The sequence below is a fragment of the Oncorhynchus clarkii genome, chromosome 23, assembly GCF_045791955.1.
Source record: "Oncorhynchus clarkii lewisi isolate Uvic-CL-2024 chromosome 23, UVic_Ocla_1.0, whole genome shotgun sequence".
Lineage (NCBI taxonomy): Eukaryota > Metazoa > Chordata > Actinopteri > Salmoniformes > Salmonidae > Oncorhynchus > Oncorhynchus clarkii.
In genome coordinates this window covers 2,141,842-2,162,564 of record NC_092169.1, presented here as the reverse complement: position 1 = coordinate 2,162,564, position 20,723 = coordinate 2,141,842, and the positions used below count along the sequence as shown (strand labels likewise).

Below are 20,723 nucleotides of genomic sequence, written 5' to 3'. Positions count from 1 at the left end.
TAATTGACATCATTTGAGTCAATTGGAGGTGTACCTGTGGATGTATTTCAAGGCCTACTTTCAAACTCAGGGCCTCTTTTGCTTGACATCATGGGAAAATCAAAATAAATCAGCCACAAGCCTCCCACAATAAGTTGGGTGAATTTTGGCCCATTTCTCCTGACAGAGCTGATGTAACTGAGTAAGGTTTGTATGCTTCCTTACTCGCACACACTTTTTTCAGTTCCGCCCACCAGTTTTCTATAGGATTGAGGTCAGGGCTTTGTGATGGCCACTCCAATACATTCATTTTGTTGTCCTCAAGCCATTTTGCCACAACTTTGGAAGCATGCTTGGGGTCATTGTCCAGTTGGAAGACCCATTTGTGACCAAGCTTTAACTTCCTGACTGATGTCTTGAGACACTGCTTCAATATATCCACATAATTTTCCTGCCTCATGATGCCATCTATTTTGTGAAGTGCACCAGTCCCTCCTGCAGCAAAGCACCCCCACAACATGATTCTGTCACCCCCGTGCTTCACGGTTGGGATGGTGTTCTTCGGCTTGCAAGCCTCTCCCTTTTTCCTCCAAACATAACGATGGTCATTATGGCCAAACAGTTCTATTTTTGTTTCATCAGACCAGAGAACATTTTTCCCAAAATAACAATCTTTGTCCCCATGTGCAGTTGCAAACCGTAGTCTGGCTTTTTTTATGGTGGCTTTGGAGCAGTGGGTTCTTCCTTGCTGAGCGGCATTTCAGGTTATGTCAATACAGGACTTGTTTAACTGTGGATATAGATAATTTTGTACCCGTTTCCTCCAGCATCTTCATAAGGTCCTTTGCTGTTATCTGGGATTGATTTGCACTTTTCGCACCAAAGTACATTCATCTCTAGGAGACAGAACGCGTCTCCTTCCTGAGTGGTGTGACAGCTGCATAGTCCCATGGTGTTTATGCTTGCGTACTATTGTTTGTACAGATGAACGTGGTAACTTCATGCGTTTGGAAATTGCTCCCAAGGATGAACCAGACTTGTGGAGGTCTACAATTATGAGGTCTTTGCTGATTTCTTTTGATTTTCCCATAATATCAAGCAAAGAGGCACTGAGTTTGAAGGTAGGCCTTGAAATACATCCACAGGTATACCTTCAATTGACTCATTTATCAGAAGCTTCTAAAGCCATGACATTTTCTGGAATTTTCCAACCTGTTTAAAGGCAGTCAACTTAGTATATTGAAACTTCTGACCCACTGGAATTGTGATACAGTGACATATAAATAAAAATAATCTGTCTGTAAACAATTGTTGGAAAAATGACTTGTGTCATCCAAAATTTCCAAAACTATAGTTTGTTAACAAGAAATGTGTGTAGTGGTTGAAAAATGAGTTTTAATGACTCCATCCTAAGTGTATGTAAACTTCCAACTTCAACTGTACATAAAGGCATCATGTGCCACTGCCAACTGAGTGAAAAATAATTTTCCTTATTTATTCTTAATAAGTTATCACTCAAATCAAAGTTTGTCAATGTCTTTTCAGATGTTAAAAGCAGCCTGGATGGGAAATAAGGCACCATTTTATTTGTATTTATCCTTTATTTAACTAGGCAAGCCAGTTTAAGAACAGATTATTATTTACAATGGCCTAGGAACAGTGGGTTTGTTCAGGGTACTGGCCCAACGCTCTAACCACAAGGCTACCTGCCGCCCCTTTGGTTAAGAACAAACTCTTATTTACAATAACGGCTACAATGACGGCCTAGGAACAGTGGGTGAACTGCCTTGTTCAGGGGCAGAACAACAGATTTGTACCTTGTCCGCACGGCGATTCAATCTAGCAACCTTTCGGTTACTAGTCCAACTCTCTAACCACTAGGCTACCTGACGCCCCTTTAAATGCACTTGCATGTATTATACTTTTAATTAACTTTAATAATTGATTGATTAACTTGAGTTGTATTTTATTAATTGCTGGCTGTGTCATACGTCTTTCACTTGTTTAAAATTTCATTTAGTTTTTTATGAAGATTTCGCCTATTGCTATCTGCAAATGTATGAACTTTTATTTTGAAGTAGCTACAGAAACGCCTTGGCCGCCCGGAAGTATAGTTTTTTTTCGATCAGTCCACTTTCCTCTGTGGCGTTGTTTAGCATCCCTTTTGATGTTACTGCGTTTTATTCCTTGAAAGGAGGTCTGACTATATGAGTAAGTATTTGCTAAAAATATGATTTACTGTTCGACGCAAATATTTGTTGATATATAGCTAGCTAACTAGCTAAACAACGCTACCAGCTCCAATCATGCCGTTGTTTACACGTATCTAGGTGTTAGCTAGCCAACTCTGGTTCCCTTTGTAGTTTGGTTGTTATCTATCTAGCCACAAGCTCATATAGGCTCGGCTAGCGTTGTAGTGTAGCTTTTTAGCTAGCTATTTTCCTAGAGGTAGCAGTTACATAAGCAGACATTGCATTAACGTTCTACTGGCAGCAGGATCGCGGAATTATATTTCAAAATAATAGGCCCACTACAAAGACATCCTACACTTTGGGAAGGTAGATATTTTTTGTCACTCCGGTGTGGTACAACTGTTTTTCATAGCATTGCAACCACCACTGGATAATTTGACGTACTTTTAATATTCATAAAAATATTTATTTAGAAAGTTTACACCAATACTGATGTGTTGAAAGCTATTGTGTAGTAGGCTATATGTCAAGAAATACACTTTTAATCAAATACAAATATATTGTAACAGGCAGGGTCTCGAACCTTTGACCTTCGAGCTCGATGTCCGCGCTTATAAACCTAGGGTCGTTACAATATGTAATTGGAATTACTCAATAGTCTACAGAATTGAAATTGGTATATTGTGCAGGACAACTGGTTTAATACAGAGTTCTGGTGGCTCCTTACTCCACCCACTCCATTCACTGTATAATAAATACATATTGGCTTATAGTGAAAAAAAACTATTATTTGTGCCGATGTAAATGTGGGTTGGGAGTACTCAGTAGGGTCTGTAGAGTTTTATATGATGTAATTTCACGGGGCACTGAATAATACGGAGTGCTGCTACAGCAGAACAGATAGAACAATGAGACCGATATTTCCCCGGATGTATAAAGGTGAAGCGTCGGGTTTCCACTCACTACCAAATACAGTAGTGAGAGGAAGCCCAGTGGCCGGCAGTGGGGAAAGATGGAACCAGATGGATTATGGCCAACATTATACTAATTTTCTCATCAATGAAACATTTGATCTCAAAGTTCTCTTTTCCCAAAACTAGAATATGTTACGAACAGAGTGGACAATGTTTTGTAGACTTTACTCTTTGCCAAAGTTTTAAAAAAATGGCATTGTTCAGAAGGAGCGCAAAGGCGAATTGAGTTATTGCACAAGCACACTTCACAGAGTAGGCATTCCCTAACGGAAATATGCAAATGTATGTTCGAACGGGCCAGTAGAATCTTGCTAGCTCGTGCTTGGCTCTGCCCACATCATTCCTTGTTCTGTCCACTATGACTCACTTGTTCCCATTGGAAAAGACAGGCTGTGGTCTATCTTGGGTTAGTTATCGAAATCTTTGGCTGCAGTGTTCCTAACTCGGGGACCAGCATTAGGTCTACCTGTTTGATATTTGCCCTAACCTGAAGAACAATTCTGATCATTAGCATGTTCTATTTGTATGTTAATTGCTTTGGTAGTTCCTGTCACGCCAAACTTGATTCCTCACCATCATTGGGTGTGGTGAGACCTTCTCCAAGTGAATTACTTCATATCACAATCTGTTTGGATTTATTCCATGAATCTAAATCTTACACCGTTCACAGATAGGGTCTTTCAGGAGGTGTGTTTTGGTTCTAAAAAGAGCCTAAAATGTCCACTTTCATCTTCTCAAAAATTGAGATAGAAATGTAAAAAGCATGTCAAACATCCTTCCTCCCGATGACATTTCTATGTGAAAATTACCATAACAATGTGAGATACTAAAAATATTTGAGTTTAAATGTATTTGGCTATGGTGTATGTAAACGTCCGACTTCAACTGTAGCCGCAAAACATGGTTAAAACTATAACTTTGATATCATGGATGGTTAGTCATTGCATCCATAGCTCTGTCTATGAATTTGAGTGGTACATTTCTCCAGCACCATCCCTCAGCTTTTTACTGAAACAAGTGTTTCTACTTATGATTGTTGCTTAAAATAAGACAGGATTTCTAATAAGACAAAGGCAAAGTAATAGTAACTTGTATTTTCTCACAAATGACAATTGGGAGACATAGGCTGTATGATCCATGAGTTTAGGCATTTCTTAGTGAGCACATATTTTATGAGGAGGCAAATAAAATGTTCACACAATTGCCAAAAAACAACACAGATTTCTATGACTTTCAATCCAGAACCTAAGCCCTAGGGGCAAACTATTTATTTGTCAGGCCAAGCAAATTTAAATGTATAAAGCCAAGATGCAGCCGGCTCATCAGCATTAGGTTAATCTAGGTTGTTAAGAGGTATGCCAGTCCATCATTGTTTTCATTGTGTCTTTGAAGCAGTTGGCTTCTCAACTAATCACCTACTTATAATCAGTACTTGGCACCTCAGTTAGGCCATGGCAAGTGTGCATGGAAGTCGGTAGCATGGAATGGCATTTTATTACACACTGGAAGTGAACAGGGTAAGCTAAAAAAGTACTCCCAACACCACATTTACATCAGCGCAAATAATATATATTTATTTATTTGTATTTTTATATAAGCCAATATATAGTTCAAATACAGTGATTTGCTTTGTCTATCAAATGGGTGTAGTAAAAGGCCAGCAACACTCCATATTATTCACTGCCCCATGAAATTACACCTTATATAGATTGTACAAACCCTACTGAGTACCCAACCCCTCTTTTACATCGGCACAAATAATAGATTTTTCACTATAAGCCAATATGTATTTAATATACAGTGATTTGTGTTGTGGCCTATGGAATGAGTGTAGTAAAAGGTCAGCAATACTCTGTATTATTTAGTGCCCTCATGAAATGACACTATAAAGTTTTCACACCCCTTGATTTTCTCCACATTTTGTTGTTATAAAATTATATTAATTGTAATTTTCTGTCAGCAATCTACACAAAATACTCTGTAATGTCAAAGTGGAAAAATTCTAACACTTGTGAAACAAAATCATGAAAAATAAAACACTAATATATCTTAGATAGGTATTCAACCCAGAGTCAATACATGTTAGAATCAACTTTGGCAGCGATTAGTTTTTAGTCTTTCTGGGTAAGTCTCTTAAGAGCTTTCCACACCTGGATTGTGCAACATTTTTCAATTCCTTTCAAAATTCTTCAAGCTGGTTGTTGATCATTGCTAGACAACCATTTTCAGGTCTTGCCATATATTTTCAAGCAGATTTAAGACAAAACTGTAACTCGGCCACACAACATTCACACGGTGTCTTCTTGGTAAACAACTCCAGTGTAGATTTGGCCTTGTGTTTTAGGTTATCGTCCTGCTGAAAGGTGAATTAATCTCCCAGTGTCTAGTGGAAAGCAGACTGAACCAGGTTTGCCTCAAAGATTTTGCCTGTGCTTAACCCCATCCCGTTTCTTTTTTATCCTGAAACTCCCCAGTCCTTATTAACGATTACAATTGGGCTCCCAAGTGGCGCAGCGGTCTAAGGCACTGCATCTCGGTGCTAGAGGCGTCACTACAGACTAGAGGTCGACCGATTTATGATTTTTCAACGCAGATACCGATTATTGGAGGACCAAAAAAGCCGATACCGATTAATCGGCCCCCCAAAAAAATATTTCTAATAATGACAATTACAACAATACTGAATGAACACTTATTTTAACTTAATATAATACATCAATAAAATCAATTTAGCCTCAAGTAAATAATGAAACATGTTCAATTTGGTTTAAATAATGCAAAAACAGTGTTGGAGAAGAAAGTAAAAGTGCAATATGTGCTATGTAAGAAAGCTAACGTTTCAGTTCCTTGCTCAGAACATGAGAACATATGAAAGCTGGTGGTTCCTTTTAACATGAGACTTCAATATTCCAAGGTAAGAAGTTTTAGGTTGTAGTTATTATAGGAATTATAGGACTATTTCCCTCTATACCGTTTGTATTTCATTAACCTTTGACTATTGGATGTTCTTATAGGCACTTTAGTATTGCCAGTGTAACAGTATAGCTTCCGTCCCTCTCCTCGCTCCTCCCTGGGCTCGAACCAGGAACACAACGACAACAGCCACCATCGAAGCAATGTTACCCATGCAGAGCAAGGGGAACAACTACTAGAAGGCTCAGAGCGAGTGACGTTTGAAATGCTATTAGCGAACGCTAACTAGCTAGCCATTTCACTTCGGTTACACCAGCCTCTTCTCGGGAGTTGATAGGCTTGAAGTCATAAACAGCGCAATGCTTGACGCACAACGAAGAGCTACTGGCAAAACGCAAAGAAAGTGCTGTTTGAATGAATGTTTACGCGCCTGCTTCTGCCTACCACCGCTCAGTCAGATACTTGATTGATTGATTATATGCAATGCAGGATACGCTAGATAATATCTAGTAATATCAACAACCATGTGTAGTTAACTAGTGATTATGATTGATTGTTTTTTATAAGATACATTTAATGCTAGCTTGCAACTTACCTTGGCTTACTACATTCGCGTGACAGGCGTAATCTTTGTGGAGTGCAACGAGAGAGAGGCATCTCCCCCGAGCTGACAAGGTGAAAATCTGTCGTTCTGCCCCTGAACAAGGCAGTTAACCCACCGTTCCTAGGCCGTCATTGAAAATAAGAGTGTGTTCTTAACGGACTTGCCTTGTTAAATCAAAATTAAATAAAGGTGTAAAAAATAAAAAAGTCAAATCGGCGCCCAAAAATACCGATTTCCGATTGTTATTAAAACTTGAAATCGGCCCTAATTAATCGGTCGACCTCTACTACAGACACCCTGGTTCGAATCCAGGCTGTATCACAACTGGCCGTGATTGGGAGTCCCATAGGGCAGTGCACAATTGGCCCAGTGTCGTCCGGGTATGGCCTGTGTAGGCCGTCATTGTAATCTGTATTTTTAGATAGTTGTCTTAAATAGACACGTAAAAAAAAAATAGGTGCATTTGCTAAATAGCACAAGAGAAATCGTCATTGATTAAAATGTAATATCTTTTGAATTAGTTTTCATCCTTGAAACGTTTTGAAATGCAGGCTTTTATTTTGAAGTTTACCACAGGAAAGTGACGTCATCGTTAGTCCTGCTAGCAGAATAGTAGTAGACATTGCTGCTTTGTATGACACAGCCCTGAGATCGAGTCTTAAATAAAAATCGCATTGAGGGAAAGTGGTTCAGAGGACAGTCTATTCTAGTTACCTCGTATAACCTAGTAAAATATCATGAAATTCAAGTTCCTCTTGAAATCATACCTAGGTCAACATTGCATTTATTTCACCAGCATTTCTTTTCTTGCATAATTTGTTGTCAGCATATTGATTACTGATTTGCATTTTATTCTAAAGGTTATAAATACACACTGATGGAAGGAATGAAAATGGATACCACTCACAATGTAACTCCCCATCAAACAAGACACACAAGGTGTTCCTGACTTTATCTGAATGATGTGACATGAATGAACAAAATAGCTTTTTATAGCTGCACTCGAACAAACATCCAACTTGAGTTGCTAATATAACTTGTTAATTAAAGGGAACTTTTGAACAATCCTAGAATATGCATTGGGCCTAATTCAGTACATATTAAAGTAGATTTCCCTGACGTTGAAGGGGAATGCAGACTTGTCACCCATAGACTGCATGCGAGTGTGATGCCCAGGCGAAGCTTGCCGCTGCAGGGCCGGATGCGCTGGATGCTCCTGGGGCTCTTCCTGTTGCTGGTCCTCCTCCTCTTTGCTTACCTGCTGGAGTGCACTCCCCCAGCTGATGTTAGCCTGGTCCTGCCTGGCCTGGGAGGGGAGTCCCATGGAAAGGAGTACTACCAGGCACTGCTGCAAGAGCAGGAGGAGCGGTACCTCAGCCGCTCCGCCAGCCTCAAGCGGCAGATCGCCCAACTCAAGCAGGAGCTCCAGGAGATGAGTGAGAAACTCAAGGTCCTGCAGGACAGAAAGGAAGGTCTCGGGGTCCAGGGGCTTGTTGAAACCAAGGACCAGGAGCCTGGGGATCTTCTCGAATTCCTCCACTCCCAGATCGACAAAGCCGAGGTGAACACGGGAGCACGACTGCCCAGCGAGTACGCCCTGGTCCCCTTCGAGAGCTTCACCTCTAGTAAGGTGTATCAGCTGGAGATGGGGCTGACCAGGCACCCAGAGGAGAAGCCTGTGCGGAAGGACCGCAGGGATGAGCTGGTGGAGGTCATTGAGGCAGCCCTGGACGTCATAAACAACCCAGATGAGGAGGATGGCCAGGAGGATGATGTGCCCATGCAGAGGCAGACCTACACCGAGAGCCACTTTACTGAGGGTAAGAGCGCTATACTGGGGTAATGTATAACAGTGGTTCTCAACCTGATCCTCTGGGCCCCCCTAGCCACTCCACATATTATTTATTCCACTACCAGCATGGCTGATTTAATTATGGTCTGATGATAGATTGACTAATTAAATCAGATGTGCTGCCACATACACTGAGTGTACAAAACATTAGGAACACCTGCTCTTTCTATGATAGACTGACCAGGTGAATCCAGGTGACAAAAAATGTAAGTGCCTTTGAACAAGGTATGGTAGTAGGTGCCAGGCACACCAGTTTGAGTGTCAAGAACTTCAACGCTGCTGGGATTGTCAAGCTCAACTGTTTCCCGTTTGTATCAAGAATGATCCACCAACCAAAGGACATCCAACCAACTTCACACCGTGGGAAGCATTGGAGTCAACATGGGCCAGCTTCCCCATGGAACGCTTTTGACACCTTGTAGTGTCCATGCCCCCAACAAATTGAGGCTGTTCTGAGGGCAAAGGGGGATGCAACTCAAAATTAGGAAGGTGTTCCTAGTGTTTTGTACACTCGTGTATGTGGAGTGGCTGAGGGCCAGCATGGGAACCCCTGATGCAGATTACTATCTGCTTGTTTCATTCAAGCAAAAATGTAATCTAGCCTGTAAAGTTGAACAATATTTGTTCCCTATGTTTGACAAAACTGATGTTTCCCCTTTATGTGGGCAGGGCTGTACAGAACAGAACGGGACAAGGGCACACTCTACGAGCTCTTCTTTGCAAAAGAGAACTCCGACAACTTCCGCCATGTCACTCTTTTCCGTCCTTTTGGTCCTTTAATGAAAGTCAGAAGCACGTCTGTAGAAACAACTGGAGTCATCATTAATATCATTGTGCCGTTGGCAGGCAGAACAGAGGCATTCTCACAGTTCCTACACAACTTCAGGTTAGTGGTGGTGAGTCACGTGAAAAAGGCAATATGCAGCCTATGCCTAGTATTTGTGAAGATTGTGGTAACAGTTATTTTTGTTTGCAGGGAAGTGTGCATAGAACACGATAGGCGAGTGCATCTTACAGTGGTCTACTTTGGACAAGAGGGCTTACAAGAGGTGAAGTCTTACTTGGAAAAAATGTCCAGGTTTGTTGTCTTTTAATATGAAAGAAAGGATTTATGTGATTTTACTGCTGTACATTTCTCACTTGTCCATATGTTATGTTATTTTCTAGTCAAGACATCAAAGGAAGGAATCTACCCAATGTGTTGAGTTGCTTGGTTGAGTGTGACTGACTGATGTTACCCCTGGCTCTATAGAAAAGGGAGTTTTGGGCTCAAACAACACCTCTATTTAAATGGTATTGTTGGTTTTTAGGGAGGCAAGCTTTTCCAACTACACACTTATCCCAGTGGACGAGGAGTTTTCCAGAGGCAGGGGTCTGGACATCGGTGCCCATACCTGGAAGAAGGGTGACGTATTGATGTTCTTCTGTGATGTGGATATCTACTTCACACTGGACTATCTCAACACCTGCCGTCTTCACACCGCTCCAAGTAGGTGCCTTCTACCAAAACATTAGCCTACACATCCATGTTTCCTAATTTCTAATTATGAGTACTTAATGCAGGTGGTGTGACTTTTTCTAAACATGTACTATATGCATTTTGGATGTAATTTATACCAAAATATACTATATGTAAAACCCATCCCTTTTTGTGTTTTTTTTTTCTTGTAGACAAGAGAGTCTTTTATCCGGTGGTTTTCAGTTTGTATAATCCTGCCATAGTCTATGGAAATCTGGAGCTGGCTCCCCCCATTGAAAGTCAACTTGTAAGTACCTGAAAAAATAGTGTATGTATGTACAGTTGAAGTCGGAAGTTTACATACACTTTAGCCAAATACATTTAAACTCAGTTTTTCTCAATTCCTGACATTTCATCTGAGTGGTTAGTTAGGATCACCACTTTATTTTAAAAATGTTAAATGTCAGAATAATAGTAGAGAGTGATTTATTTCAGCTTTTATTTCTTTCATCACATTCCCAGTGGGTCAGAAGTTTACATACTCAATTAGTATTTGGCAGCATTGGCTTCTAAATAGTTTAACTTGTGTCAAATGTGTCGGGTAGCCTTCCACAAGCCTCCCACAATAAATTGGGTGAATTTTCTCCCATTCCTCCTGACAGAGCTGATGTAATTGAGTCAGGTTTGTAGGCCTCCTTGCTCACACATGCTTTTTCAGTTCTCCCCACAAACTTTCTATAGGATTGAGGTCAGGGCTTTGTGATGGCCACTCCAATACCTTGACTATGTTGTCCTTAAGCCACATAATTTCCCTTCCTCGTGGAGCCATCTATTTTGTGAAATGCACCAGTCCCTCCTGCAGCAAAGCACCGCCACAACATGATGCTGCCTCCCCGTGCTTCACAGTTGGGATGGTGTTCTTCAGCCTCCCCCTTTTTGCTCCAAACATAACGATGGTCATTATGGCCAAACAGTTCTATTTTTGTTTCATCAGACCAGAGGACATTTCTCCAAAAAGTACGATCTTTGTCCCCATGTGCAGTTGCAAACCGTAGTCTGGCTTTTTTATGGCCGTTTTGGAGCAGTGGCTTCTTCCTTGCTGAGCGGCCTTTCAGGTTATGTCGATATAGGACTAGTTTTACTGTGGATATAGATACTTTTGTACCTGTTTTGTCCAGCATTTTAACAAGGTCCTTTGCTGTTCTGGGATTGATTTTCAATTTTCGCACCAAAGTATGTTCATCTCTAGGAGACTCGTCTCCTTTCTGAGTGGTATGACAGCTGCGTGGTCCCATGGTGTTTATAATGGCACACTATTGTTTGTACAGACGAACGTGGTACCCTCAGGCATTTGGAAATTGCTTCCAGCAGAGCGGGAAAAAATCCCAGTGGCTAGATGTGCCAAGTTTATAGAGACAGACCCCAAGAAATTTGCAGCTGTAATTGCTGCAAAAGGTGGCTCTGCAAAGTATTGGCTTTTGGAATAGCATTCATGGAATAGCATTCATTTCTCAGAACAAGAATAGACTTTCAGAAGAAAGTCTTTGTTTCTAACCATTTTGAGCTGTAATCAAAAGCACAAATGCTTACACTCCACATACTCAACTAGTCTAAAGGACAGTTTTATTGCTTCTTTAATCAGTGCAACAGTTTTCAGCTGTGCTAACATAATTGCAAAAGGGTTTTCTAATGATCAATTAGCCTTTTAAAATGATAAACTTGGATTAGCTAACACAACGTGCCATTGGAACACAGTAGTGATGGTAATGCTCATAATGGGCCTCTGTACGCCTATGTAGATATTCCATAAAAAATCAGCTGTTTACAGCTACAAAAGTCATTTACAACATTAGCAACATCTACACTGTATTTCTGATCAATTTTATGTTATTTAAATGGACAGAAAATGTGCAAGGACATTTCTAAGTGGCCCCAAACTTACACACACACAATACCAGTCAAAAGTTTGGACACCTACTTATTTTTATTATTTTCTACATTGTAGAATAATAGTGAAGACATCAAAACTATTAAATAACACATATGGAATCATGTAGTAACCAAAAAAGTGTTACTCATATAAAATATGTTTTGATTTGTTTACAGTGAGGGAAAAAAGTATTTGAACCCCCTGCTGATTTTGTACGTTTGCCCACTGACAAAGAAATGATCAGTCTATAATTTTAATGGTAGGTTTATTTGAACAGTGAGAGATAGAATAACAAAGAAATCCAGAAAAGCACATGTCAAAAATATATATATATATTGAATATGCATTTTAATGAGGGAAATAAGTATTTGACCCCCTCTCAATCAGAAAGATTTCTGGCTCCCAGGTGTCTTTTATACAGGTAACGAGCTGAGATTAGGAGCACACTCTTAAAGGGAGTGCTCCTAATCTCAGTTTGCTTCTGTGGACAGGTGTCTTTTATACAATCAATAAGATTCCAAACTCTCCACCATGGCCAAGACCAAAGAGCTCTCCAAGGATGTCAGGGACAAGATTGTAGACCTACACAAGGCTGGAATGGGCTACAAGACCATCGCCAAGCAGCTTGGTGAGAAGATGACAACAGTTGGTGCGATTATTCGCAAATGGAAGAAACGCAAAATAACTGTCAATCTCCCTCGGCCTGGGGCTCCATGCAAGATCTCACCTCGTGGAGTTGCTAGGATCATGAGAACAGTGAGGAATCAGCCCAGAACTACACGGGATGATCTTGTCAATGATCTCAAGGCAGCTGGGACCATAGTCACCAAGAAAACAATTTGTAACACACTACACTGTGAAGGACGGAAATCCTGCAGCGCCCGCAAGGTCCCCCTGCTCAAGAAAGCACATACATGCCCTTCTGAAGTTTGCCAATGAACATCTGAATGATTCAGAGGACAACTGGGTGAAAGTGTTGTGGTCGGATGAGACCAAAATGGAGCTCTTTGGCATCAACTCAACTCGCCGTGTTTGGAGGAGGAATGCTGCCTATGACCCCAAGAACACAATCCCCACCATCAAACATGGAGGTGGAAACATTATGCTTTGGGGGTGTTTTTGGGGGTGGGACAGGACAACTTCGCCGCATCAAAGGGACGATGGACGGGGCCATCAAATCTTGGGTGAGAACCTCCTTCCCTCAGCCAAGGCATTGAAAATGGGTCGTGGATCGGTATTCCAGCATGACAATGACCCCAAACACACAGCCAAGGCAACAAAATGGCTCAAGAAGAAGCACATTAAGGTCCTGGAGTGGCCTAGCCAGTCTCCAGACCTTAATCCCATAGAAAATCTGTGGAGGGAGCTGAAGGTTCGAGTTGCCAAACGTCAGTCTCGAAACCCTAATGACTTGGAGAAGATCTGCAAAGAGGAGCGGGACAAAATCCCTCCTGAGATGTGTGCAAACCTGGTGGCCAACTACAAGAAACGTCTAACCTCTGTGATTGCCACCAAGTACTAAGTCATGTTTTGCAGAGGGGTTAAATACACTGCTCAAAAAAATAAAGGCAACACTAAAATAACACATCCTAGATCTGAATGAATGAAATATTCTTATTAAATACTTTTTTCTTTACATAGTTGAATGTGCTGACAGCAAAATCACACACAAATGATCAATGGAAATCAAATTTATCAACCCATGGAGGTCTGGATTTAGAGTCACACTCAAAATTAAAGTGGAAAACCACACTACAGGCTGATCCAACTGATGTAATGTCCTTAAAACAAGTCAAAATTAGGCTCAGTAGTGTGTGTGGCCTCCACGTGCCTGTATGACCTCCCTACAACGCCTGGGCATGCTCCTGATGAGGTGGCGGATGGTCTCCTGGGGGATCTCCTCCTAGACCTGGACTAAAGCATCCGCCAACTCCTGGACAGTCTGTGGTGCAGCGTTGGTGGATGACATGATGTCCCAGATGTGCTCAATTGGATTCAGGTCTGGGGAACGGGCGGGCCAGTCCATAGCATCAATGCCTTCCTCTTGCAGGAACTGCTGACACACTCCAGCCACATGAGGTCTAGCATTGTCTTGCATTAGGAGGAACCCAGGGCCAACCGCACCAGCATATGATCTCACAAGGGGTCTGAGGATCTCATCTCGGTACCTAATGGCAGTCAGGCTACCTCTGGCGAGCACATGGAGGGCTGTGCGGCCCCCCAAAGAAATGCCACCCCACACCATGACCGACCCACCGCCAAACCGGTCATGCTGGAGGATGTTGCAGGCAGCAGAACGTTCTGTACGGCGTCTCCAGACTCTGTCACATCTGTTCATCTGTGAAGAGCACAGGGCGCCAGTGGCGAATTTGCCAATCTTGGTGTTCTCTGGCAAATGCCAAACGTCCTGCACGGTGTTGGGCTGTAAGCACAACCCCCACCTGTGGACGTCGGGCCCTCCTAGAGTCTGTTTCTGATCGTTTGAGCAGGCACATGCACATTTGTGGCCTGCTGGAGGTCATTTTGCAGGGCTCTGGCAGTGCTCCTCCTGCTCCTCCTTGCACAAAGGCGGCGGTAGCGGTCCTGCTGCTGGTTTGTTGCCCTCCTATGGCCTCCTCCACGTCTTCTGATGTACTGGCCTGTCTCCTGGTAGCGCCTCCATGCTCTGGACACTACACTGACAGACACAGCAAAACTTCTTGCCACAGCTCGCATTGATGTGCCATCCTGGATGAGCTGCACTACCTGAGCCACTTGTGTGGGTTGTAGACTCCGTCTCATGCTACCACTAGAGTGAAAGCACCGCCAGCATTCAAAAGTGACCAAAACATCAGCCAGGAAGCATAGGAACTGAGAAAGGGTCTGTGGTCACCACCTGCAAAACCACTCCTTTAGCTAATTGCCTATAATTTCAACCTGTTGTCTATTCCATTTGCGCAACAGCATGTGAAATGTATTGTCAATCAGTGTTGCTTCCTAAGTGGACAGTTTGATTTCACAGAAGTGTGATTGACTTGGAGTTACATTGTGTTGTTTAAGTGTTCCCTTTATATTTTTGAGCAGTGTACTTATTTCCCTCATTAAAATGCAAATACATGTATAACATTTTTGACATGTGATTTCTGGATTGTTTTGTTGTTATTCTCTCTCACTGTTCAAATAAACCTACCATTAAAATTATAGACGGATCATTTCTTTGTCAGTGGGCAAACGTACAAAATCAGCAGGGGATCAAATAGTCCCCCCCCCCCCCCCCCTCACTGTATCCTCAAAGTAGCCACACTTTGCATTAATGACAGCTTTTCACACAGTTTGCATTCTCTCAACCAGATTCATGAGGTAGTCACCTGGAATGTTTTTCAATTAACAGGTGTACCTTGTTAAAAGTTTGTATGTGGAATATAAGTTGTGTTGTGACAAGGTAGGGGTGGTTTACAGAAGTAGCCCTATTTGGTAAAAGACCAAGTCCATATTATGGCAAGAACAGCTCAAATAAGCAACGAGAAACAACAGTCCATAATTACTTTAAGACATGAAGGTCAGTCAATCTGGAACATTTCAAGAACTTTGAAAGATTCTTCTAGTGCAGTTACAAAAAGCATCCAGCGCTATGATGAAACTGGCTCTCATGAGGACCGCCACAGGAAAGGAAGACCCAGAGTTACCTCTGCAGTAGAGGATAAGTTCATTAGAGTTACCAGCCTCAGAAATCTGAAATGAACTGCACCTCAGATTGCAGCCCAAATAAATGCTTCACGGAGTTCAAGTAACAGACACATCTCAACATCAACTGTTCACAGGAGACTGTGTGTATCAAGCCTTCATGGTCAAATTGCTGCAAAGAAAGCACTACTAAAGGATATCAATAAGAAGAAGATACTTGCTTGGGCCAAGAAACACAACCAATGGACATTAGACCGGTGGATATCTGTCCTTTGGTGTGATGAGTCCAAATTTTAGATTTTTGGTTCCAACCACCGTGTCTTTGTGAGACACAGAGTAGGTGAACGGATGATCTCTGCATGTGTAGTTTCCAATGTGAAGCATGGAGGAGGTGGTGTGATGGTGCTTTGCTGGTGACACTGTCTGGGATTTATTTAGAATTCAAGGCACACTTAACCAACATGGCTACCACAGCATTTTGCAGCGATACGCCATCCCATCTGATTTGTGCTTAGTGGGACTAGCATTTGTGTTTCAACAGGACTATGACCCAAAACACACCTCCAAGCTGTGTAAGGGCTATTTGACCAAGAAGGAGAGTGATGGAGTGCTGCATCAGATGACCTCAACCCAATTGAGATGGATTGGGATGAGTTGGACCACAGAGTGAAGGAAAAGCAGCCAACAAGTGTTCAGCATATGTGGGAGCTCCTTTAAGATGGTTGGAAAAGCATTCCAGGTGACTACCTCATGAAGCTGGTTGAGAGAATGCCAAGAGTATGCAAAGCTGTCATTTGTTTAACACTTTTAGTTACTACATGATATTTCATAGTTTTTATGTCTTCACTAGTATTCAATAATGTTGAAAATAGTACAAATAAAGAAACTCTGGAATGAGTAGGTGTGTGCAAACCTTTGACTGGTACTGTCTATATATATTTTGTATTTAATTGTTACTTAATGTTGACATTAGTCAACTCGCCAATGACAAGTGTACTTTCCGTATAGATTCACAAGAAAGATGCTGGATTCTGGAGAGATTTTGGCTTTGGAATGACATGTCAGTACCGCTCGGACTTCCTCAATATAGGTAAGCAGTGTTGACTGATAAGTATTGTTATGTGTGCTTGCTACATATTTTTACTGTGACAATTATATTCTACCCCTCAATTGTATTTTCTAGGAGGTTTTGACCTGGAAGTGAAAGGTTGGGGTGTGGAAGATGTCCACTTGTACAGGAAGTACCTGCGGAGCGACCTGATTGTGACGCGTACGCCGGTATCTGGCCTCTTCCACCTGTGGCACGAGAAGCAGTGTGCAGACGAGCTGACTCCAGAACAGTATCGCATGTGCATCCAGTCCAAAGCCATGAATGAGGCTTCCCATTCCCACCTGGGCATGCTGGTGTTCCGCGAGGAGATCGAGAATCACCTCCGCAAGCAGGCCTACAAGACCCAGAGCAATACTGAAAACTGAATGGCTTTTCGTTAGGCGGCCATCTTGGGTACTCTAAATCAGAACTCCTCGCATTTTTTTTATTTTATTTTTAAACATAAATACAAGAACTGCGGTACACATGTCGTTACTAACATGATTAAAACCAGTTTACACAATCTTGTTACATTTCACAGCTCAGCTAAAGACACCTATGAATGTACAAAAATGGATGTTAGTAAATGTGAAGTGTCAACTTAAACATTTCAAGAGACTGAGAATGGCACTACCTGTGTCAACAACACAAAAAGGCTAATGGAACATCTTTGAAGCTGGGGAAACTTGCATAACCTATCATTAGCAAGTCAAGGCAATGTTCTTGCCTGTGAGGTCAAGCAATCAATGGACAAGTGTTGTTTTTTTTAAATCGCTACTATAACCTGTTCTCTCTATAGCCATATTGTTTAATTTGTGTAAAAATGTCAAGCTTGGTTTAAAGTTGTACAGTGACTAAAAAAAGGGACATTTTTATGTTAGAATATTATTTGTTCAAAGGAACCATCAGTCAGAGGCAGTGCTCATCAGCATCGAAGAAGGTTTATCCTATCAGCGTTTATTTGGAAATGTACCAAAATCTACAGATCGGACTGGATTGAAGCAGCAATTGAAACAAAACTTTGCAAAAAAGCATGCAGCACATTCATAATTTGCACAAGTGTCATTCTTCTGACATTTCTTGCTTTATTCTCTGAGGATGATTCACAGTATTATTTCATTGAATTGAGCCTTGCAGCCAATCAATGCCAGTTAAATCTTGAATGGAATAATGTATAAATAATTATTTTTTGCAGCCAGGGTTGTCATACTTGTCTGAATATGTGCCTATTAACTGGAGATGAGGATATCAAAGATACCTTTATATATATAGTGTATGTGGACACCCCTTCAAATTAGTGGATTTGGCTATTTCAGCCACACCCATTGCTGACAGGTGTATAAAATCGAGCACACCGCCATGCAATCTCCATAGACAAACATTGGCAGTAGAATAGCCTTAAAGAAGAGCTCAGTGACTTTCAAAGTGGCACCGTCATAGGATGCCACCTTTCCAGAGAGTCGGTTCGTCAAACCCTGCTAGAGCTGCCCCGGTCAACTGTAAGTGATGTTATTGTGAAGTGGCAACGTCTAGGATCAACAACGGCTCGGCCGCAAAGTGGTAGGCCACACAAACTCACAGAACGGGACCGCCGAGTGCTGAAGCATGTAAAAAAAGAAATCCACTCTACCGAGTCCCAAACTGCCTTTGGAAGCAACGTTAGCACAATAACTGTTCGTCGGGAGCTTTATGAAATGGGTTTCCATGGCCGAGCAGCCATACACAAGCCTAAGATCATTGTTCGCAATGCCAAGCGTTGGCTGGCGTGGTATAAAGCTTGCCACCATTGGACTCTGGAGTAGACAAATCTGGGTTTAGTGGATGCAAGGAGAACGCTACCTGCACCGTTCATGGAGGAGGAATAGAGGTCTGGTGCTGTATTTCATTGGTTTCATTAGACGATTCTGTGCTTCCAACTTTGTAGCAACAGTTTGGGGAAGGCCCTTTCCTGTTTTAGCATGACAATGCCCCCAGGCACAAGGCCTCACTAATGCTCGTGGCTGGATGGAAGAAAGACTCCGCAGCAATATTCCAACATCTAATGGAAATCCTTGCCAGAAGAGTGGTGGCTGTTATAGCAGTGAAGGGTGGACCAACTCCATATTAATGTCCATGACTTTGGAATGAGATGTTTGACAAGCAGGTGTCCACATACTTTTGGTAATGTAGAATACTAAATATTCCTCCTGAGGCTATTGATACAGTTATGAGACTGAATGTTTGCAGCCATTCATATCGTTATCATTGCCATACTTGTATGTTTTGTAATGGTCTAATCTTTATTAATAAAAATAAAAACATGAACTACCCATTCCAGTGTAAAAAATATATAAATGGTAGCTTAGGCTTTTATATGTAGAGCAAGCTAAATGTTTGACTTATTTTGGTGATTTCAAATGGATAGCAGGTAACAGGGTTGCAAACGTATTTTATTGAACGACCGATTGGAACCCATTGTGATTATGCTGGCCCAAAGGGCAGTGATATATTTGTATTTAATTTCACCTTTATTTAACCAGGTAGGCAAGTTGAGAACAAGTTCTCATTTACAACTGCGACCTGGGCAAGATAAAGCAAAGCAGTTCGACACATAACAGAGTTATACATGGAGTAAAACAAACATACAGTCAATAATACAGTAGAAATATAAGTCTATATACAAATGTGAGCAAATGAGGTGAGAAGGGAGGTAAAGGCAATAAATAGGCCACGGTGGCGACGTAAATACAATATAGCAATTGAAACACTGGAATGGTAAATTTGACAGTAGTTGAGTGTGCAAAGTAGAAATACTGGGGTGCAAAGGAGCAAAAATAAATAAATACAGTAGGGGAAGAGGTAGTTGTTTGGGCTATTTATAGATGGGCTATGTACAGGTGCAGTGATCTATGAGCTGATCTGACAGCTGGTGCTTAAAGCTAGTGAGGGAGATAAGTGTTTCCAGTTTGAGATTTTTGTAGTTCATTTCAGTCATTGACAGCAGAGAACTGGAAGGAGAGGTGGCTAAAGGAGGAATTGGCTTTGGGGGTGACAAGTGAGATATACCTGCTGGAACGTGTGCTACTGGTGGGTGCAGCTATGGTGACCAGCGAGCAGAGATAAAACGGGACTTTACCTAGCAGGGTATTGTAGATGACCTGGAACCAGTGGGTTTGGCGATGAGTATGAAGCGAGGGCCAGCCAACGAGAGCGTACAGGTCGCAGTGGTGGGTATTATATGGGGCTTTGGTGACAAAACGGATGGCACTGTGATAGCCTGCATCCAATTTATTGAGTAGAGTGTTGCAGGCTATTTTGTAAATGACACCGCCGAAGTCAAGGATCGGTATGATGGTCAGTTTTACGAGCGTATGTCTGGCAGCATGAGCGAAGGATGCTGTTGCGAAATAGGAAGCCAAATCTAGATTTAACTTTGGATTGGAGATGTTTTATGCGAGTCTGGAAGGAGAGTTTAGTCTAACCAGACACCTAGGTATTTGTAGTTGTCCACATATTCTAAGTCAGAACCGTCCAGAGTAGTGATGCTGGACGGGCGGGCAGGTACAGGCAGCAATCGGTTGAAGAGCATGCATTTAGTTTGACTTGTATTTAAGAGCAGTTGGAGGCCACTGAAGGAGAGTTGTATATATGGGTTATGGTTTGCAATTTTAGATTGTCACACACATTGATCAGGTCACATCCACCAAACGGGAGCAAAAGTCTGTCTAAGGCTGAGGAATCGTGTAATTCAGTACAAACCGTCACGCAATGTTGAAGCGAAATGAATTACAACCCAGGTTACACAGTAACTTTTTTTGTATCACACGAGTCCTCATGACAGCCTTTGAATAAAAAAAAGCGTATTTCCTCATTAAAACATTGCTGTCTCCTCTCTCTATATAAAAAAATGGTTTCCAGTCTTTTGGTTCTTGAAAGCCTCGGAGCTCAATAATTTCCTGAAAACCTTAACTGACCCTCTTTTCACTCCAATCCATTCAAGTAGTAGTGCTGCCTGATTTGTGCTTTTTGAGGTCGGTTCGGTTTTAGTTCGTTTAAAAAATATTCACGTTTTTCGATTTCAATATTTT

The 20,723-nt window shown here is 41.8% G+C and overlaps 1 protein-coding gene across 1 annotated transcript; it reads left to right on the top strand.

The window, feature by feature from the left end:
* The first annotated feature begins 2,077 nt into the window (after positions 1–2,077).
* On the top strand, positions 2,078–18,967 carry LOC139381745 (chondroitin sulfate N-acetylgalactosaminyltransferase 2-like). Its single transcript, XM_071125492.1, has 8 exons — positions 2,078–2,190; positions 7,523–8,482; positions 9,184–9,400; positions 9,491–9,592; positions 9,825–10,003; positions 10,186–10,280; positions 16,575–16,656; positions 16,750–18,967. The coding sequence occupies exons 2-8, from the start codon at positions 7,831–7,833 to the stop codon at positions 17,040–17,042; spliced, it is 1,620 nt and encodes a 539-aa protein (XP_070981593.1). The 5' UTR covers positions 2,078–2,190; positions 7,523–7,830; the 3' UTR covers positions 17,043–18,967.
* Positions 18,968–20,723: the final 1,756 nt, after the last annotated feature.

What these genes read in the sequence shown, in the direction of transcription:
- LOC139381745 (XM_071125492.1), top strand. Translation starts at nt 7,831, where the DNA reads ATGCCCAGGCGAAGCTTGCCGCTGCAGGGCCGGATGCGCTGGATGCTC. An exon ending in CGAGAGCCACTTTACTGAGG is followed by an intron (nt 8,483 to 9,183) that starts GTAAGAGCGCTA and finishes TTATGTGGGCAG; the next exon opens with GGCTGTACAGAACAGAACGG. An exon ending in CCCCCATTGAAAGTCAACTT is followed by an intron (nt 10,281 to 16,574) that starts GTAAGTACCTGA and finishes CTTTCCGTATAG; the next exon opens with ATTCACAAGAAAGATGCTGG.